We start from the raw sequence: 22,203 nt of genomic DNA on the forward strand, positions 1-22,203 counted from the left end.
GTACCTAAAAAAAAGTCAAAGAAAAGGAAATCAAACACTCGACTGCTAAATATATGGTGTCGTCTCAAGCTCATGAGTGTGTCCTTAAGGGTTTGCCAAATTAAACAGAATTCAAGTTCGATCTGCACCATCTGTGAATGTTAGAATTTGGTGTCGTTGTTGTAAGACATCCCACTATGTTGTGGCTACCAACAAAATATTTTAAATGTTGCAACATAGACACCCATGACACACTCTGGCATCTCCAACATTATGGTTTTAGCCAGGCACACTGCTGGAGACTTTGCACCATGTGTTTGTATAAAAAATGGTCCACAAGCACTGAAAATAAAGTATATAATTTAAATTCTCTGAGTGGGACATGCACCCTTTGACCTCCCCTTTAAACACACCTGCAGATAGTGTAAAGAAGAAATAAATAGTCATTTCTACAGCAAAAGAGCCGACATTAAACAGAAGTTGCCACTAATCTGGATCACAACACAACCAACACACTGGAAGGTTCTGCTCGTATCTTCACTAGAAACGACTCTCTTTAACCTAAGGTAGGTCCGAGCAGTCCCCACAAAGACGTATGCTGATCAAACCTCACTTGCAATGAGGCAGAGCCAGAGGAAGACCAGCTGCTGATTTCACACCTATACCTACATCCACACAAAAGGTGAAAAAGCAACCACAGGAGCATCCAAAACTGAAACCACCAATGCGATGAAGCATTCATCTAAAAGATTATGGCAGGTCGATTTGACTTTGAGCTCAGTATTACACTCCACATAGCCTACGACATCAAAACGTAAAATAAGCATTGTTTGTAGAGTATATTTTTGAACTGGTGTGAGACCCTTTAGGGCAAACAGGTATGTTACCTTATTTGACCTACTGTACTAATATAGCAGCACCTGGGCTTCATGGAGCAACTTTAAGAGTGCTCATATTCAGAGCTGACATGCATTATTTTCCCAGGTCAGGGGTCTTTACTGAGATGTGTTGGAAGCAGAGCTACTACTATTACTTTCACAAAGCAAACACAAAAAAAACAGCAGCTGCACAATGTGACTGCTAAAGGACACGGCTTAAGCACGAGTATTCATGGTGGTATATTCCGCGGACATCACATTCAGAGGACATGAGGTGCAGATTCTCGGACATTCCTTCATTTATGAATTAGGCTCATGTTGAGTGTTGATAAATGAAAGTCGGCAGGACAAAGACATAAAGTAATAGCGATGTGTGGGAGATATAGTGACTGTATTACCTATGATATGTGTGTGTGTGTGTGTGTTGCTGGAGTGATGCTGGTTGGGCCTGTGGCTGTTGCCATGACAACCAGAGATAGCTGTGCTTGTGAGCAATGGTAAGTGCTCAGCGCATGTCACAGTTTTTTTTTTTTTTTCAATTTTTTTTACAAATCTTTTCACTTTTGAATGAGGCAGATGTCCCGGTCATGCATGCGATTGTGTTCTACCATCAGCGGTGAGCGTTTGTGCAATTCCTTTGTCTGTCCGTCCTCCCCGCCTCTCCTTTTGATCCACCTCCCCCCTCGTGTGACATCACAGTGTGTGACATCACCAGAGCCCAGAGCTGATCAGCATTCAGAGTGGCATAGCAGCCTCCCTCCACACACACACATATAAATATATATACAATATATATGTATATATACACAGAAACTGTTGGCGACTGAGCATACTCACAGCACAACTCATGATGGTGCTAACACACAATCCAACACGAACAGTCCAATGTGCACTGTTTTGGCTGAGTGCTGAAAACAGCATTAAAGCACATAACGTGCATAGAACAGAACATAATTAACAACAGAGGAGCAGTGAACTCCTCATGCGCAAATAATAACCACTACGGGTTCATAAACACTTTACTAATGAACAGAGGGAGAGAGGCTTGATGGTAAAGGAGCAGGTCACATGTAGAAGAGGTCATGTTTACTAAATAATAGCAATTTATTATGCTGCATATCAGCTTGGCCTATTATTGGGCAAAGATTGTAATGCTACTGAATGATCACACAGCATATATTAGTTGAGAAAATTCCTAAATTTACTTTACACCCTATAGTTTCTCCATTTATGTATGGAAATGCAGCAGTACAGTGAGTGTGGATTGGCCTGCACTACACTGTATGTTTAAGCTTCACTCAACACTCAAACCAAAGTTGATCCTGGGTAGCAGTTTCTGAGCATGTTTAAACAACACAACATAACTGAAAGATAAACCCAAAAGCCATGTCAGTTCTTAGAACAGATGCTACAGATGTTGGGATCTTGAGAATTACAAGTACTTTAATGCTTTGCCTCAACAAGTAGCTGTAAACTTTTTCGTTATTCTTACCTTGTTGGAGGCCATCTCGCTGACTGAGTGTCTTGTCTGCAGGGTCTCCAACTGGTCCAGACACCAGTCCAACTCCTCCAGGGTCTCAGTGGCCAGTTTCTGGTAGGCCTCCTCTGCAGGGGCAAGACAGGAGGGCAAGGGATCAGTAAGAGCCCGCTTCAGAGGGCTAGTGGACGGTCCAGGCCCGGGGTCTCCCACCCCACATACAGCTAAGCTGGGATACCCCGAGAAGACACATGGGTGACTCTTCATACTGGACAGGTGAGCCAGCTGTGCGGGTCTGGGAGTAGGGCCTTGTTGTCCTGTATCCTAACCCACAGATGAGCAGTCACAGGTCAGCTATAGCAAAGCTCACTGATTCCCTTGGAGAAAAAGAAACCGCCAGTGGACTGCACTATAGTTCAAATCCTGGATTCTTCCTTTTTAAGAGTTAGTCAGGTATAATTCCAGGGAGTACAGCTGCAGGTGATGGATGGCAAACAGCCACCCCGAGTCAGTTCTGGGTGTCCAAATGAATGTCAACAGTAAGAATATCACAGCAGACAATACAGAGGGGAACCCACAGAGCAAAAAAGAGCGACAGCAAGAAGCAGGAATCTCACACAAACTGACTCACTCACTATCTCCCATACACAGCACACATATCACAGTCAGCGATCTAGGTGTATGAGGTTTATGCTGTCATTCATGAGAGAAATGTAATTCCAGTCATGTAGCAGGATGAACAGTAGTCTGCTTAGTAGGCCCATGTTTGCCATAGGAGGGATGGAGGGAAGACAGGGACGGTGGAAAAGAAGATCCAGTGAAAGACTCAGAACCAGTCAAGATCCATGTCAATACTGTCCGGCACGGAACAAACACAAGATTGTTCACAGCATCCTGACATGGTTAACAAACACAAAGACATCTCTCTCACACACACACACACACAGACGCAAACAGACACACACATGCATACACACACACGCTCACACCAGACGAAATGCTAACCATAACACATCATGATTTTGTCTCCTTAGCCTCTCTACCAATAAAAACATCCATAGTATCCGGGAAGCAAAAGGTATAATCCAGTGCTGTGTGTGTGCTGGATAGTGTTTCCTATAGATGTTGTGTGTGTAGGGGGTGGGCTGCTGTTGCTTCGGCGTCCCTGGTAGCCAAACGTGCTGCTCTCCCCAAGCTGTACCTAAAGCCTGAGAGGACTGCACTGTGGATGGGGAAGGGAGAATGACAAAACATGGACTGGAGTAATAGATGAGTGGAGCCAGAGCTGGGAGCTCCCTAAACTGTGTGCGCATGCAAGCCAATATGTATTCAGCATGCAAATACACCAAAACAGAGAGGTGAACAAATAGATGACACGATATGCTGAAGATGGCTGAGCGATGGCGTCACAAGCCCCATATCCAAGTATCTTTCAGTGTCTTTTCATTTGAAATTGAAGAACATGACACATTCAAAGTCAGCCTATCTTAGAAAATGTCACCTTGTAAGTGTGGCAGGGGGGAATTCCAGTGAGAGGTGAACAAACAAACAAGGTACTCCAATATTGTCTTTGTTGTGGATTTTTTTTGTCAACAGAGTAAGAATAAAATGAGGTTAAGAGGACAATATGAACATATAGCTATAAGAATGTCACACAATGAATAACACCCAGAGAATTAACCAACGTATAAGTATTTCACCTGAAAGGTCAGAGATCCTCACACACACACACACGCACACACACACACACACACACACACACACACACACACACACACACACACACACACACACACACACACACACACAGTCTGACAACAATGTAACATACGTCCCTGCACCCGGCATGGCTAATACTTTGATTATGAGTTCAACTAAAGTTTTGTTGTTTCATCATCCTGACAAGAGAATCTCTCCTCATGACCATCACATAGAAACTTCCTATTATAAATCACAGAGAAACATTGAAATTTTACTCATATATATACACACGAGTATAGCAAAATACAAAATACAATATAGCTAAAACAGCGTAATGGATAAATGTGTCACCACAGTCTGAAGGCAATTAATATTGATGCCTTCACTAATTTAGGAAAGCCTAATGCTATGTGATCTGTGATCTGGGAGGTGGGGGTCACTTGCTGTAATTCGATTACACAGACGGAAAAAAACAGTGGCAGATTAAAATACACAAGGACCAAATTCAATCACATGATGCCATAACAGCTTCAGATATTTAGTTAGCATTTAGACTCTATTAAAGCCTTTGGAAAAACACTGTGCTGTCAAAAATGATATATAATATAAAATTAAAGGACTATCACAATTTAGAGCGACGAAGTATAACATTATCTCTGTGTTTGGAAACATGCACACCACTTTTGTTTCCATGGTGGACCGCTGACCATCTCTAAACCTCTTTTGTCACCTCCTATTCTCAACAATTTCGCCCCTATCCTGCTTCACTATCTTTGACAAATCTCTCCCTCCCTCCTTCCATGAGCCCCCTTCCTCTCCCACACTCTTCGTTTCCTCCACTGATCTCTGAACATCCTTCCTCCTCCCTCTTTTGTCTCCTTTCTGTCTCTCCCCTCTTTCTTTCTCTCAGACTCCCTTTCTCGCTCTGTCTCTCTCCCTGGTGTAGTGTCAGTGGCTGGGGTGCTACTCTTTCTGACAGCAACTGCACTGACGTCAATGACATTCTTCTCATGCTTAGTGCGACATCAGACACCGGCGCTCGGAGAGGCCACTCTGCTGCACAGACGCAGGGCTGTAGCCAAACTACGTACCGGAACAGCTCGACAGTGAAGTCGGACTGTGAGAGGGAGAATATGAGAGAGGAGGAGGAGGAGGAGGAGGAGGAGGAAGTGGAAAAGGAGAAAAAATCCAGGGACAAGTAGACAAGGAAAGAGGAGAGGCTGAAGTACTAGGAAATAATGCTTATATATTGATTCCTAGATAATTCATATGTTGTAATTTCATCATGCATCTGCTCATGCTTAATTTTAAGATAGCATCATGTGTCAATCACTTATAATTTTACAAATGAAACCTGGAAGATATCTATAGAGTCCAAGAGAATGCACTATGCGACAGGCATCATTTGCTAATGTATTGTTTGTTTATCCTATAAAATGATGTGGTTTCCGATCCGATTCATTCCTCATCCTCTTGTGTTGTTTTATACAAAGATCTTTATTGCACGCAGCTTCAAAATAAACTGTTGATTACCTTAAAGCAATGTTGTGGGAATTTGAATGGTATGGATAAAATGGAAAGGACAATATTAGTTAAATATTCATCTTTAGTATCTGTACTTTGGATTTCTTAAAATCCTGTTGAATAGTTTTTAAGCAGCCTGGGGAATGTAAATAAAATATCGTATTTATTTGAACATTATCTTTAAGTCTGCCTTAAGCCCAGTTGTTGCCATGGAAAGTAAAAGATGCAATAAATAAATGTTACAAAACTTTGTCTGCATATATTAAGTGAGAGCATGATTCGAGCATGATTTATTACCCTGTTAGCTGATGCGTGATTATGAATCTCTCTCGTTAGCTTTAACCATCGATTCCTATCCACAATAGGTAAAATGTCACCCAACTACTAATTCTACTAGAGATCAGATGATTCTAAAAATAGTTTATTTCCTTATCTGAGCGGCAAGTCAATGGCATATAACAGAAAAATGCATTGACAAGCAGGAGAGGATGAAGACAGATGGGAAATTAGAGAAAGATCAGAGAAGCCTGAACATAACTCTTCATTATTTCACTTGTATCCTACCACTGATTTACTGAGTAACTATTACTGATTCTTCCTTTATTTATTCTTTATATGCAAGATGACTTAGCCGCCGCCTCAGCAAGCCTTTGCATTACAAGTAGTCAATACTCTCAAACAATCATGCTCATGACTCACAGCTGTCACCAGTTTATGGCAGGGCCCATAATGGCTGTGCACCAGTATGATTGTGTTCTAAATATAGCACAATGTCACCAGTTTCTCATATATAAACAGGTTATGTATCAGGGATGTGATTCTTTGGAGGAATGTCTAGACAGATATGTGAAAGAAAGCAAGTTTGGTTCCCTTAATATTGGAGTATATTATTCTTTCCAGCCCTTGTGATAATAATCAAACATAAACTGATTCTATGGGTGCTCACATGCCAAAGGGATTATTCTACTAAACAAAACACAGTGGAATTATTTATTAATGGCAGAGGTTATATGGTCTCTCCTGCAAACACCAGGTAGGTTACAGCCATTGATACTGCTAAAAAGCAAAGTGACTGTCAAGGACAAGTCTATTCTAGCCATCTAAGACTGTCTGTGCCATGTCCTCCTCACAACAAAACTCTTAAAGTAGGCTAGAGAGGCTGTGCAGTAGATGCTGTCTGTCTAACAGTTACAACACATCCGACTAAGTCAAGTAGAACTGGCCACTTTATTGTATAAGTCAAAGCAAAAACAATACAGTGATACTATAGATGATATAGATTATCTTCAAGGCAAATTACTTTGAACTTTATATGAAGAAAGTAAGCAAGAAAATGATTAAACAAAGATGATGGAGAATGTGAAGATAGTGGTAAGTCTACAAAACCGCTTTGTGGAATATACAAGCAGGATTCACAAATATCTGTACATATAGTCTATATAAATAGAATGGATGTGGATTTGACACCATCCTGGCTATACAAACATATTATATCCACTAATGGCCACAACTATATAAACTTAATAAAAACATAGTAAAACAGCATCTACTGACTCAAATATTCTGTTTTGGTTTTCATCTTGTACTGTTTATCTTTTTTTCCTCTTGTCCATCCTTTTGCCCCAGTGAACCAATTCTCTGCTAAATATGTCATCCATATTTGTATACTGACCGTGAATGAATATTATGTTCATTTTCTTTGGCTCCCTGCATGGCATGTCTGTGTTTGCCAGCCCCTTATCACCACCATGCTGACAATCTACAATAGACAACATCACTATAACAACAACAGTGTCCTTTATATCTATCTATCCTCATTTAAGAGTGCATGCAACCACAACCAAAGCAGTATATAAACATGTAATACACAGTTTATAACACACTATGTTGTCATTGTAAGCAGATAAGACCATTTTAAGTGTGTGTTAATGCACAGAACTATTATAACTTCTGAGATGAAGACATATTTATATCATTACAACTATATTTTCATTCATTATCTGTTTAGAAACCAACTGTTAACACTACATTTATATCTATTTACAACAATATTATAGTGCGTTGTGAACCATTCATGAAATATGTTTGTTCATATACTGCTTATAAATGCTAAATAAAGGCACTTACCGTAAAATGTTACTTCTAATTCAAAAACTGATTCCTTATCACACATACACAAACACACACACACACACACACGACATCACATGATGTTGCTTTGCTGTCCACATACCTGTAAAGGTGGTCTTGGTGATAGGTGGTGGGTTACACATGGGTGATCTCCTGTCATGGGGGGAAACAGACAACACACTGAGACATTTCTTTTTTAAAACAATACAATCAGAAATTTACCTCGGAATATTAAATAAAATATAAAACTCTCTACTCTCCCTTCACACATTTCAACACACTGAAGAGGGTACTTTTACAAACCATTGCTACTGTTGTTGTAGTACTCAGTACGAACAACAGAGGGCGAGCAAAGCCAGACTAAGAGTTAACGCTTGACACAGTACAGATAGAGGACTTCAAATCACTTCCACTTGTTTAGAAGAGCATTTTAATTATAAAGTGACAGTGATTGAATGTTGTGATATGCCGCCATGTTGACTATTGTTTTGTAATGTCACCCGAACAGTGAAGCTTGACAACTTACTTATTGGATGCTCTGTCTTGCTGTAGATTAGTTAATGCACCAAAGTTGTTTCGTACAGTTCTTAAGCTGGCAAGAACCTGAAGGGAAACATGATATATTAGGGTTAAATCATGCAGTATTCACCACTTTGACAATACAAAAACTGGCCCAATGCTCACCTGTGCAAATGGAGTTACAATCATATCGTCACCATGACTAAAAAAAGAAAAGAAAAAGAGAGCGGCTTCAATATTAGATGCAGATCTACAGTATATTGACATTAAACAACAGAGGAGTTTATTAATAGTCAGGTGGGTGAGGGGGTTATCACATTCGATTAGTTTCAGCGTCTCTGATGCACTTTACCACAGTGACATGTTTGCTCATGACATGAGCTACCAGCTGAGGCCCTACATTACAGTGTGTAACACTTTCAGATCAGTTTAAGGTGTCAGTAAGAGAACTGAAGAGATTTCTTCACAGACGTGTTTCTCATTCGTCATTCGGTTCCAGCTCAAGAAATTTCAACAGGTAAAACTCTGAGTCAGAATACCGTTGGCCTCCAGGCTAATATGATTGTGAACACTGTCAACATTTGTTCAGTGGACAGGAGTGTGTTACTGTTACGAGTCCAGTAGTCTACTACTGCTCAGTTCATGACCACAGCCACGTCCTGCACACAACCATGTGTGCAAGTGAGGTGAGATGTCTGGCATGAAAGTCAAAAGAAATGCAGGCTTGTCATTGTTATGGAACTTTCTATCCTTAGGTTACACAAGGTCACTTGTGGGCCTTGAGGTCCTCGGCAGTATTAATTGTTTGTCTATCTATCCCAGTCTATCTCAACGCCAGGGTCGAAGGGACCTACTGCTGCCTTCCTAGACATAATAGATAGCTGGCTGTTGACGTTCCAATCTGCGTAAACAGACATCTGTGTCTCCAGACTAGAATATGCTGACAATAACACCTGCATTAATAAAAACATTCTCTTTGACTAATTCTGGGCGTATAGTATTTGTGGTGTTATCTGTAGGGGTTTAAAGTCTATCCACCAGGATGAGTTGGGCAGAATGTGAGACCGACTCAGGCACTTCTGATGAACTTTGAGAGTGTCTCTAATTCTCCTTGGCCAAGCGTCAATAAATAATACAGCATAAGACATCAGAGGCTCCTGAACACTTTCTTCCTTCCTGACCTCACCATTGACCTTTGCAATTTCTCCACAACAGCCATGTGCTCCTAATGCAAAAGAAATAGAAGGTATTGGGAATAAAGCTGATGGGCTATAGACCCTCAGAGTACTGGAAAGAATCTTTTTGGGGGGCACAAACATTCTGTTCTAACTTAGTTATGATGTTTACTTATAAAGAATTTCTTGAATTATGTTCTTCTAAAGATGTCTTTTAGTTAAGTACTTGTGCAACTCAATGTTTCACAACTTTAATTTGAACGTGAAGCTGTATGATTAGGAAATTCATAAAAAGAGCTGTTAATACAAATTTCCTCATGCTTTCCTTTCCTTCAAGAGGAAATCAGGAGGAAAAAATAAATATATATGAAAGAATGAGGCATAAAAAATTAATGAATACTTGTAACAATGGTTTTAAATGTGGCAACTGGTTAGTGGGCGTAGGTCAAGGAAGGATCAATGGTTTAATACTCTAGAGCAAAAAGCAGCAGTAAGGAGGAAGTCTAAGGTTACTGCAGGACATTATTTTTTATCCTTTTGTCTATTTGTCTTTCCTACAGGCTGGATCGAAATGCTACGTTTTCAGTCAATATTGTTATTCCCTGTAAGACTAAGTGTACAGCACATGTAACTGGATAGCCACCACTGTGTGGGAAATGAGGTATGTGGAGAAAACATATACACTGACCCAGAACATGCCAGCGAGCTTGGGTGGAGTTTGTGCTACTACAGTTACAAGGCAATGGGGATTATTATTATTATAAAAGACAAATGATCACACAAACGCAGATTGAAACAGATTAAAAGCATTGCAAGCCCCTTCCCTTGTCCTTATTGATAGTTTTGCAAAATATTAAGTCACATAACCTGTGCTCATAGACAATTTCTCACTGACTGACCACCTTGTTTATGCTATTGGATAAAAATAGATATGACACAACACAATCAGTTGTTGGTCATGCACACTTCCTACCAGGGCCAAAGCTAACAGCGTGGCAGCTTTAAGAACTGGTCTAATAAACATCCAGCCGTGACACTAATTCAGAGAGGCAGAAAAAAAAAGACCACATTCAGCACAATAAGGAGCACATAGGTGTATTTTATGAAGGTTCAGGAGGACGCAGAAGACACTATGCACTCACATGTCACTGGCAATGGAGGAGTTTCGGGACATAGACTTGGGTGAGAGGTCGTAGTCGCTGTCGGAGCGGTAGAGGAACGACTCTCTCCGTTGGCTGTGGACAAAATTGGCCTGCAGGATGAGGCCTGAGCCCGGGCTGGCCATTGGGTCCAGAGGGCTGCGACCTGATGACGTGCCATTGTCCACATCAAAACTGCATTTGGAGAGGGAGAGAGAGGGGGAGAAAGACAGAAATATCATTGTCTGAAAATGCACACTTTTTGATCATATTTTACAGGTTAAAAGGTTTTACAGGTGGCCATGTTTATTTCCTTAATGATTATCCAAAAGAAAAAATAGTGATACAAAGCTGAGCAGCAAAGATTCACAATGCAGCGTGTCTGTTTTCTGTCTTTCAATAGCCAAAGGATGACAGGAGGGATGCAGTGATCAAGTTTCCTCAGTCATCAATTTCAACTGTCAGTTTTTAACAGTGAAGTAGACAACTCTGACTGAAATGATGCAGCTTTTTTTACATATGAATTCTTTATTAAAGAGCACACCATGCCTGAATGAATAAATTAAGTGCTGTCTGTAACAGATTGTACCTTGCCTGTATGATCCAGCTTTATGATCTGTGTCTAAATAAATCTCAGGCTTTATGCAACAACATTAATTACATGTTAGAGGTCTTGATGACTTCAGAGATTACTCACATCCTGCCTAAACCCACATTAACACTTTTTTTTCTCCATTGAAACAGCATAGGCTCTGCCATACATTTCCATATGTTGGTGTAAATTGGCTCCACGGTTGTGAGCTGTGAAATATAAAGCATAACATGACGTGCCTACACTCTGCATGACGTGCATACCTTGTAGGCATGTGGGCTCTGTACTAGGCTCTACGCTACTGATGGCTGACGCAGATTTGCTCACAAGCTTGACGATTTAAAATTATAATCAATCAGTACCTTATTATTTGGCTGATTATTGGATAATTATGATTAGTGGCAGGCTAATTGGCACATCATCAACAGTTAGGAGTAATGCAGCAATATGCAAAGCAATATGCATACAAGCAACAAGCAATATTTCTTGGCTTAAACTCTGTACAGGGCCATAGGGAATACCTCTGCTCTAACAATGCCACTGACTCACAGTTGCAAGGCGTTTCTAAACCAGTGACACCATTTTCCACTGGGATGTCACAATGAGCTCCTTAGTCTCCTAGGTGATTGTTTGCTCCAGGTGATGACTAACGCCTCTCACCAGGGGATATCTGTCTCATCGCTAAGGCTACCAAGCAATCCTATAATCCCATTTTGTGTGGATGCTAAGGTCATGGGGGGATTCCCCTAAGCACAAGACGTAGTATGCACAGGGATGATGCCTCTTTTGTCATCATCATCATCATCATCCTCACTATGGAAAACAGCCAGGCATTTAATCCAGTTTCATCTCCGACATAGCCAGGAAGCATGTTCTGCCTTTGTGTTTTCTAAGAACACAGGATACCCCAAGACTGGAGTGAGCAAGTCTGTGTGTACACACGTGTTTGCATGGTGTAGAAAACACCGAACTGAAATGTTATTTGATATTACTCCTGCGTGAGAAATTGTATTCTTCAGGGTATTTCACATCCTTGACAACAGATGATTCACTGACCTAACAGGTGCAAGTTGTTATCACTCTGAATTGTGTTTAGCAAGTTTGGTTTATAGGTTGTGAAAATAGGGAAATGTAAGTCGCTTCTCACATCAGATATGACACAACAGGGCCACAAGAACACACAGGACATGCCACGCATATTTTCCACAACAACTAAATGGCTAAAAGCTGTGCTATCTCTCTGATCTCTCTGAGTAGCAGCAGCAAAGCGAGTGTGAGAGTGAGCATTGGGTGTGGAATGGGATAGTTTGGATGTCTGCCTAATGACTGAGAAAAGGGCAAATGTATTGTCCTCGTCCCCGTCTCTAACTAGCTCTCGTAGAGGTAATATGTAAGTTACAATGACTCCAGAGACTTTTTCCCAGTTCTGTTTGTCTTAATTTACACACATCACCCCAATATCTATCCTAGTCCTCTCACTCTGTCTTTCTACATTTAGTATTAGATCAGAAGCATGTCACTCGACCAGGATCTGTACATACACACACCCTTTTACAAATGATTCATTTGTTTTCTGTACTGCAGGTGAAAAACTTTACATAAGCTTAGACAGCGTCATTCCAGCTGTTCTGTGTAATAGGTGTGTGTATCATGTGTGACGTCACGACCTTCACAGATTCTCAGCCAAACCTCTACGCCCTCATTGGGAATGACGGAAATCATCTGAATATTTTGCCTGCTCTGACACAAAGCAGCAACCTTTGTTGAGTAAGCGTGAGTTGAAAAAAAAAAAAAGAATAAAAAGGAAAAATGCCAACACCCCTATGACTATGTTGTGAGAATCAACACAAAGCACGAGTACAACTCATAGGGGGATTATTGTAAAGATGGGAAGTAAATCCAGCATTACTTAACTTTTGTGTCGTTTCATTTCCATCATCTACCTCAATACAAACTGGTATGCTGAAACATACATCAAATCTTTTAGATTAAACACCCTCCCTGTTACACAGAGAAAGATGGAGAGAGAGAAACTAACTAAACTAAATTAAGATAAAATGATTACAGAATCCTGAATAGCATTCTGTGTTAAGTAACTTAATTACAACAGCCCACAGTGAGATGATCTACTCAAAAAGACGGCCTGTAGGGACAGTGTTTCCCACAAGAGTAGAATTTCATGCTTGCGTTTAGAGTTGCAAGGGGAAAAAAAGAAAAGAGAATTAGTTTGTTGAAATCTTTTTGGTTGCACTGCAGCAGAGGTTAAAACACCAGAACTGTACAGTAGCTGTTGTGACTTTATACCATAGGACACTGCTGGGTCATATACATGCCTAAGGACACTGCAAAGCTCTTTTATCCATTCTCTCTCTCTTTCTCCTCCGTCTTTGGCTCTCAATCACTTCTGTCTCAATCTCTCTCTCATCTGTCTCTCTCTCTTTCACACACGCACAAAGACACAAACACACACACTAAATCAATGACTCATTCATTTTCAGCCCTGGGTCACTTGCGCAATTATAAACACCACAGGAGTTGACGTGACAGCGCTGTGAGGAGACGCACAGGAGGACAAGGTCAGGGCATAAGTGTCTTCGATAAATAATCAGCTGAGGGGAGGATAGTATGGCTTTCTTTAAATAATACCTCATGCGAACTTGATATTCGTTTCCTCTTCCCAAGCAACAACAAATATTTCTGAAGATTTAAAACTTTCTTTCACTAAAAAGTAGGACACAGATGTGCATACAATTATAAAAACATGGGCAAAAACTGCAGTTACAGATGTGTGGAGGAGTGTCGATCAGAACAGAGCTGTGTGTCGAAGCAGGGAGAGGGAAGACGACACTGATTTATTTTAGAAAGCTGAGAGGGCAAAAAGGGGAGCAGGGAGTAGAGAAGGACAAGGAGAGACATGTCAGAGCTGTGAGTGTGTTTTTGTGTGTGTGTGTGTGTGTGTGTGTGCATATTTGAGTGTCTATATTTATGAGGATTGTAAGCAGTGTGTTTCCTTTCATGCATGCGGGAGTGTACGTGATCCTGAACTTGTGTGTGGAAAATTTGACCAGGTTCTTGATGCAAAACAGTAACCCGTGACCGAGGAAAAAAATAAAGAGATCAAAGGTGGCACAGGTTATAACCTATGATTCAGACACACAGCATGTAATAGAAAAGCTGTGTTGGTTTGGTGACAGCAAAATCTTGATATTAGTATGATATAGAGAAATACAGACCTCCTCTACAATGAGTAATGACTAAAAGAACAGTCAAAGAACGCTAAAAAACATCTTGTATATGTGAATGCGACCATTATCTTTTTCTTCGCTAACACAACAGTGATCCTAATGTTGCAGCACATGTTGCCAAATCAGCTAATTCAATGTTAGTAGACATGGTAGTGTTCATAAACCTCTCAGCACAAGTCCTTAGCATCTTACCACCACAAAACGCAAGACGTGAGACAGACGTAAGAGGAAAACTGAAAGAGGCCAGCACCCACAGGGCAGTCAGGCCAAGCAGATAAGTGACTGACCACTCGCCAATACACGTTTTCTCTATCTTGCCTGTACTCACACTTAGTGAAATTATCACCCACCAGAATGCAGGAAAAAAATGGTAGATAAACCGATAAGGGCTATGCCACATTTTAATATCTTAACTAACAGACTGTACAGGACTTCACTCTGTACAGAAAATTACATTGAAAACAAAAAAAAAGTCTTGTTTGCATGAAAGTATATTACATGTTTTATCCATCACAAATGATCCTTACAGGTTTACTTTCATCGTGACCCTGCTTTAGTGTTCGCTGTCACTGAGCCATTCAGAAAACTCAGTCAATCATGACAGACATATAAAGAATCACTATGGCAATGCAGCGTCATTACAGGTCACATGGTTCAAAGCAAACCAGTTCTGTGCCTATATGACCACTTAACTATGAACCTATTTTCAGTCCTATTCATCGTCTCAGTTCTGGATTACTAAAGGTCACATCTGGAAAACATGTTAGATAACTTGTAAGTTGTCAGGCTCTATAAGAGGACAGAGGACCTTCAACATTTACAGCTTGACTGAGATGTCCAACTGTGCACTGACAAAGGCCAGATGCAAGCACTTAAGTTTAAAGTCACACACTGCCCACTTCTCCACGCTTTATCTCAGCATATCATAACATAACATCACTCAGGATTGTTAAGGCGGAAGAGGCGATCCAAAAGGTTTGGAGCTCATTCCCAAAATCCTCATCTTTTACCTCTCCCAAACTCAAGCTTAAAAACTGGTGCGTACTCAAATATCTGTGCACACAAACCTGCACTTACACGGTTGGGTGGCGTCTGCTAAGGCTTGGGGGCATAAGTAGACATGCACTGAGCTGTGCACATGAATACACAAGTACTCATGCAAGCGCAGAAACACACATACACAGACGCTTAACTTGTGTGTTTGGTCTACTTATCTTGATGAGAATTAGCGGATTTAGAGACGAAACACACCTCTTTCTGACATGACACATGCATACATTGCAGAAACACACCCACCCACACACAAACAGCTGAATTATCACCTACAATTCAGGTGTTTTCAAGTGATTGTAGGAGTTACAAATCCGCTGTAAGTCTCGTAAGCACAGTGACAACATTTATGAAAGGCAAAGTGTTGATGGGAATTCGTGAAAGAAGCCTTGATGAAACAGAAGAGAGAAGGGCAGGACAGATGGAGGAGGCGGTATGCTTCGTCCAGCTGAGTACTGTTTTTGGTCGCCATTCAAGAAGATGGCTCATGCAAACCTAACACTGCCAGATTCTCAGCTTTTAACATGAGCAAAAAGCTATATTCTGCAGTTTGCTTGCATGCTGATATCTGGTATATGTGGTTACGTGTGGTTGCACCCTCTCTGCATCAAACCAGGTCATGTAATGTTTGTGACCTGCACTGCTCTGAGAACTACTACCCTCAAAGAACTAATTAATATAGCTTCATTTCACACAAGCGTCATTTCCGGCTAGAGCAGATTAATAAACTGACAAAGTTACAACACTGTGAACAGTACAAGGAGTTAAACATGCTGCTGGGCAACCATCACCCCACAAACATTTGTCCAGGGTTGTTTTGATCAATTTACAGCTCAGCTGAGTATTGCAGTGGAAAAATCTGTAAATATTAACACCCAGTGTTAAAGCTACGGGGCGCTTTCTTAGTTGGAAATGAGTGCTGACAGGGAAGGACAAGTTGAGGCAGGAGGGGGAAGGAAACAGCGATTTATGCCCCTGGCATTGCGCTCTGCATCCTGCATTTATCTGGAGCCATGTGCAGACATATGGAGTGACACAACACATTCCTCAATAAATGTTGCTTTGCTGCTTTACAACCTTGTGTTTTAGACGCTATCACTGGCTGAATAGACAGTGAGTTCTAATAAAGACACATTGAGGGTCATGACAACTACAGCAAGTGTTATGTTGTTATTGAGTCAGCCTGACAATGCACAGAATACACAGAACTAATCTAATCTGACCACAGAACATGACATGCCGTGTGCGGAAGGACTGTAACTGACATATCTACAGGGTGCAAAACATTTTTTTGCAGCAAACCCAAAAAGAGGCAGAGAGGTTTGGATTGCAAAGAAGCGTGATGGCATTCAGACTATAGTTGAGAGATCCACAAACAAAAAAAGCACAGAAAAGGAAAGACTTGAGGTTATGAGACAGAGGAAAAGTATTTCCAAGAGAAATAAACAGGCAGATGGAGAACAAAAGAGCAACACACACACACAACAGGGTAAACGTGAACGCATAGCAGACAGGACAAAGTTCCACGTCCATTTACCATAATCCCTCTGTGTTCTTCAATGAGCTGGTAGAACGTGACCGTGGCTTCAGAATGATACTCATGGTCTGGCTTTTCTTTCCACATCCACATACATAACATCTGCGAACACACACACATAAAGCCACCACACACACACACACCCCCTTCTGGGCCACCTGGAGCCCTATGACCAAGCTCTGAAGTGATCCAGGTGGGGCTTCCTTCCCTCAGCAATAGTTCGGTGGAGTGGTCAGGTCTGCGAGTCCAAGATTATTCCACGCAGCTGCTGCTGCTTCTTCCTCGTGCTCCGATCGTTTGACAGTAGGTGGTTGTTCAGCCTGCTCTCCTTTCCTCTCTCTCCATCACACACTTGCACTTATTTTACTTGCCAGATCAGTGTGTGATCTTGCTCTTTCCTAACCCAGCCATGCGCTGTTACACTTTCTCACTCTGCTTCTCACTTTCAGGTCCTCGTGTTTTTTTTCCTTCCTGACTGTTGGAAATAAGATCTCCTCTTCCTCCCACATTCTTTTTTTTTTTCACCCCCCCACCCCACTCCCTCTTTATCTCAGTCTTTCTTGCTATCTCTCTTACGACTGCTTTCCTGTCTTTGAGTTACACGACTCTCCTATTCTCTCACTCTGTTTCCCGGAGCTGCAGCTTGGCTATGTCTATAGTGGGAGGGGTTGTTTTGGTAGTAGTAATTCCTTGAAGGGCGGGACTTGTATCCCCGAGCAATCCTAACAATCGTCTCAATTGTCAATCACTCAGATGCAACAGAAACCTAAAACCAACAGCTAAAGCACGCTGATGATCTGGAGAGAGTGTGTACATAAAAGGACGACGTTGGCTCAGTTTCATCATTTTAATACAAGTGGCAATAAATTAAGATAAAGAGAGATTTAGTGATTTAGTTTGGCAGACAAACAGGAGTTAGGAATGTAATGGCACATGGGAGCATTATCAAAATGTGGGAGTGAAGATATGTGAAAGGAACAAATGAATAAATTCATTTTACTATTAGCCGTACCAAGCTAATTTATTCAGAGGTTACAGTAACTTGCAGTATTTAGATACAATGTGTATCTAATCTAGACTTCTATTCGCTTTATGTACCTATTTCACCACTCTCTCCAAAGACCTATTATCATATACCACCTCAACAGAAGGGTGAGCAGTGACTTTATTTTTCTCATAAAAAATATCAACAAACAAATATCAGTATCTGTATCTTGCTGCCTATAAAAATGGAATCATCAATGTGTCGCTGTCTATGAAATAAGTCTGAATGTGGAGCTCAGATGGCATTGTTTGTTGTGGCGCAAGAAGCATTAACATTAGAACTCGACCAGGCGGGCAGGTGTGTCAGCTGTCTGGCACATGAATCACACATGAGTGAGTAAAGACGAGCAAACTCCTTCACCTATGTGTGCAGCTTGTAGTACAATGGAAACGAGACAGAAATCAACCAATCAATTAATCACAAAGTGAAACACACGAAAAGAGAACGACAGAAAACATTCACAGACAAATACGCATGTCTTTTGTCAAAGCTTGATTAATCATCACCATATCCTGCATTAGCATTGCTGACAATTACTTTTAAATTTCAATTTTGTTCTCACCGTTGCAGTTATCTACTGGGGGATGATTGGAAAACACAGCACTAAATCAGCAAACAGCAGGACACCGCAATTTCTGTGCCCTTTGTTGTAGTTCCAAGAAGTAAAAACTTCAAACAAAAAAGCAACAAACGCAGATAAAAACACATGTAACCAGAAGAACAGAAGTATGAGCATACACATTATTCCAGCCATGACAATATTTCCATGTCATCAATAGTGCAACTGGCTGTAGACGTAAGTAACAACAGAGTGAAGGACGTTTCTCTTTGTTCACGAGAGGTATGCAGCAGAAAAGGAAATGCACCCAGCTCCAGCTCTCATGTGGGAAGAATTAATTGCTCATTTCACCTAGACAGATTACACTGATAATACATCCACTTCATGGCTACTGATGCTTCAGAGCAAATTACGTAGATGTGCTTTTATAACGCGGGAGAAAGGAGGCAGACCAGAGGAAAGAGCAAGACGGATGTCATATGCTAATTTCTTGTATACGCACATGCAGATGATCCTGCGTGAAATGTGCACAAATGACACACGAGCAAACACATAAACACTGGCCATACATGCAGACACCTTCTATCTAATGAGAATACAACTTGTCACGATAAAAGATCACCGTGTAATCATGCTTTTCTTCCATATAACCATGTGTCTCTTGGACAGAGAAGCTGATTTCATGCTGGGTGGTTGCTATGTTTTACATTGTTATACTGCTAAAAATGTGACCATGTATGGAGCACCTGAAGTGAGTTACAGTCGGTAGAATAGGAACATCTAATGCTTTCAGTGTAGCACGGCAGAATGGTGTAGTTTATAGCTTGGTCAGAGTGGTGAAACTAATCCTATTACCACAGTCTGCACATTCCATGTGGCTGAGGAAAGAACAACAGAAGAGACCAGTTTTCTTAAGAAACATGGGGAATCCAGCAGTCTTTCCTCTGCCTTAAAGCCACATGAATCCCAATTCATAACACACCAGACAATGTGATGACAAGTAAATGTAAACAGCACACCTCTTGCGACCCTAGTAAATTCAATATATAAGCAACACTTTTATTTTACCTCCCTGACACAGATGTGTTTAGATATAAGCAAACAGCACCTTATATCATTTCAACAATAGAAACGTCCAGGATTAGGGTCTTGATCAACAAGCTCAGCACTCTCGAGCAGAACTAATATACAAGTATGGGAGTCACACAACTGGTTCTTGTTTACCTCTAGTGTCTTGTGAAAAGTGAATGATGAGTTTCTGCTTTTCAGAAACACTACTGCCATCCCCAGGAAGCAGAGGTGTAAGACACAGAGCTTACTAACTTTAAGCCATAAAAGATCAATTCCCTAAGCCTATCCGCTGGGATCATTTTGCCAAAGTTGTTTGTACATTTATCACGTTATAAATAAGTGATTATTATTTTATATAATCCCTCCTGATTCTTTTCAGCATTTACACACATTATTTATATAAAGTGTAAGGGTCACACAAAGCACAAATCTATCTTCATGATAGATTAATTTATGGATCATTCATTCATTTAAGTGTTGTTTGGGCTACAAAATGTTTCCCCAACGATCAAGGTGACGTCCTCAAACAGAAACATATTCGGTTTACTCACATAAAGGACTAAATAAACCAGAACATAATCACATCAGAGAGGTTAAAATCAGATCATTTGAACCTTTTCTTTCAAATGAACTATTATTTGATTACCAAAGTTGGCGATTAATTGACAACTCCACTAATACTTGGAATCTTCAGTACTTTTCTAATGATTACGTCTGTTTGTTTTGCACAAAATAAAGGTGGCATTCAATTGCTGGCTTTTTTTAAATCATTAAATTAAAGCAGATGTAAAATGTAAATGTAAATTAAAGCAAATGTAGCAGCATCTCATAAGCGCTGCTTAAAATGCAACTCAGAGAGACACCGCTGCCATCTAGTGGAAAAATTAGGATAGTTTTCTGTCATAAAACAGTTGCATAGATTAAGTGACCACAGTAATTGACAAAATAATTGATTTTTTAAAAAAAAAAAAAAAAAAAAAAAAAAAAAAAAACCTCTTCCATGAGCTAGGCTCAGTATATGGTGCAGGTAAACACACTCTGTAAATGCTGATATAAATAGCACTTAACTATGGAGCAGGCAGTGAGCACAGATGGCCTGTCCACAGTATTGACAGGGCTCCATCCATATCTATATGTCTACAAACGCCACCAGCCATTAACGTTGCTTCATATTCAATGCTATTGAGGCACAAACACACACACACACACACAATTTAAATTCATATTCATGCACCACACACTTCCCAGACACACAAAAAAACAAGTGCGCACAGACGCACATCAGATGATAGCACGTCTTCGTTTTGGCTGGGGTCACAGAGTGCATATTAGTCAGAGAAATGCAGTATGAAAATAGGCTTAACAAGGTCTTAAAATTTTCTGTGTGAGCTTTAATGAACAGAGAGTGCTCTGATGATTAGCTTACACTCTGCTCTGGTTAGTAAACAGAGCGGTGGCTCCTGAACACCTTGATGCTTTAGATGATGACTGGATGAAACCTGCTTACTTATCATTTACTCTGCTCTTAGCTCTGTAAAAAGGAGAATAGCTGCTTCTCATGGAACCCAGAGAAACACGCACATATGCACAATCACACACACTTCGGGTCGACAATATAGCTTTAGCAGAGTAAACAGCAGCACTACAGCTTCGACTGAGCTCTAACAACGCAACCAGCCACCAAGCAACGACCATTTACATAACGCTTGGTTGTGAACACAGTTCCAGTTCTGTGTTGTCCAGGTGGAGCTATTCATAAGATAATGTTCTGATAAGAGAGAACACACACACTCTTTGTGTACATTCATGTAAGTCATACAAACACATAAATCCACACTTTTAATTTTTAGTTTCACCCGTGACTTATCTTAATACTTCTCACTCCATTTTCACTTGCAAGCAAGAGTTGAACGTTAACTACAAAGGAAGATAACAGAAGCAGAAGCTGACACCGGGTGACAACAGTGATATCTAACTATTTAAAGAATGCAAATAATATAACGTGTCACATGAAAGCCATTCCTACAAATTCTCAGGATGAGAAAGAAAAGGCTAAAGTTCCTTCATCTACACACTCTCCCCCTTTCCTCCCACAGTTTTACTCCCAGAGAGCAATCATACCCTCTCCTGCCACGAGGTTTGATGTCGATGGGCTTGTTCGTGGCGTACGGCGAACCGTTGGAGCAGGCGTGGCGATAGCGGGCTATCCTCTCCAAAGATAGGTAATCAGAGTTCACAGGCAAACTCATTTTGGTGGCACTCCAAACCACTGCCTCACGCCGACACACTTGTGTCAAGACAGATGAAGAGAGAAAAAGAGGGAGAATATATAGTATTGTGTGTGTGAGAAGAGAAGAGGAGAGGAGAGAGCTCAGCATGGGTGTGACTTGACTGGGATTAAAAGATGGGGAGAGAGAGAGGGAGAGAGGGAGAGAGAGGGAGAGAGAGAGAGAGAGAGAGAGAGAGAGAGAGAGAGAGAGAGAGATGCAGGAGAGAGAGAGAGAGATGCAGGAGAGGGAGGAGCAAAGTGCAGAGGTAGAGCAAACTAATGTATTTTTTTCTCTCAGATAACCATCAACAGT

General features: G+C 40.9%; 1 protein-coding gene across 8 annotated transcripts in view; it reads right to left on the minus strand.

Moving 5' to 3' along the window:
• pde4d (phosphodiesterase 4D, cAMP-specific) overlaps positions 1 to 22,203 on the minus strand; it is a 159,549-nt gene that overhangs the window by 12,756 nt on the left and 124,590 nt on the right. For 7 of the 8 annotated variants that reach the window (XM_019259892.2, XM_019259891.2, XM_019259894.2 and 4 more), the window contains 5 exons: positions 10,526 to 10,717; positions 8,374 to 8,410; positions 8,216 to 8,292; positions 7,793 to 7,842; positions 2,350 to 2,462 (listed from right to left, as the gene is read on the minus strand). In XM_019259892.2, coding sequence (XP_019115437.1) covers positions 2,350 to 2,462; positions 7,793 to 7,842; positions 8,216 to 8,292; positions 8,374 to 8,410; positions 10,526 to 10,717 — 469 coding nt within the window. Of the gene's footprint in view, positions 1 to 2,349; positions 2,463 to 7,792; positions 7,843 to 8,215; positions 8,293 to 8,373; positions 8,411 to 10,525; positions 10,718 to 16,946; positions 17,742 to 22,203 lie in introns of those variants that run through there. The other variant, XM_010735917.3, reaches the window with a different exon arrangement.

The sequence above is a fragment of the Larimichthys crocea genome, chromosome III, assembly GCF_000972845.2.
Source record: "Larimichthys crocea isolate SSNF chromosome III, L_crocea_2.0, whole genome shotgun sequence".
Taxonomy (NCBI): Eukaryota; Metazoa; Chordata; class Actinopteri; family Sciaenidae; genus Larimichthys; species Larimichthys crocea.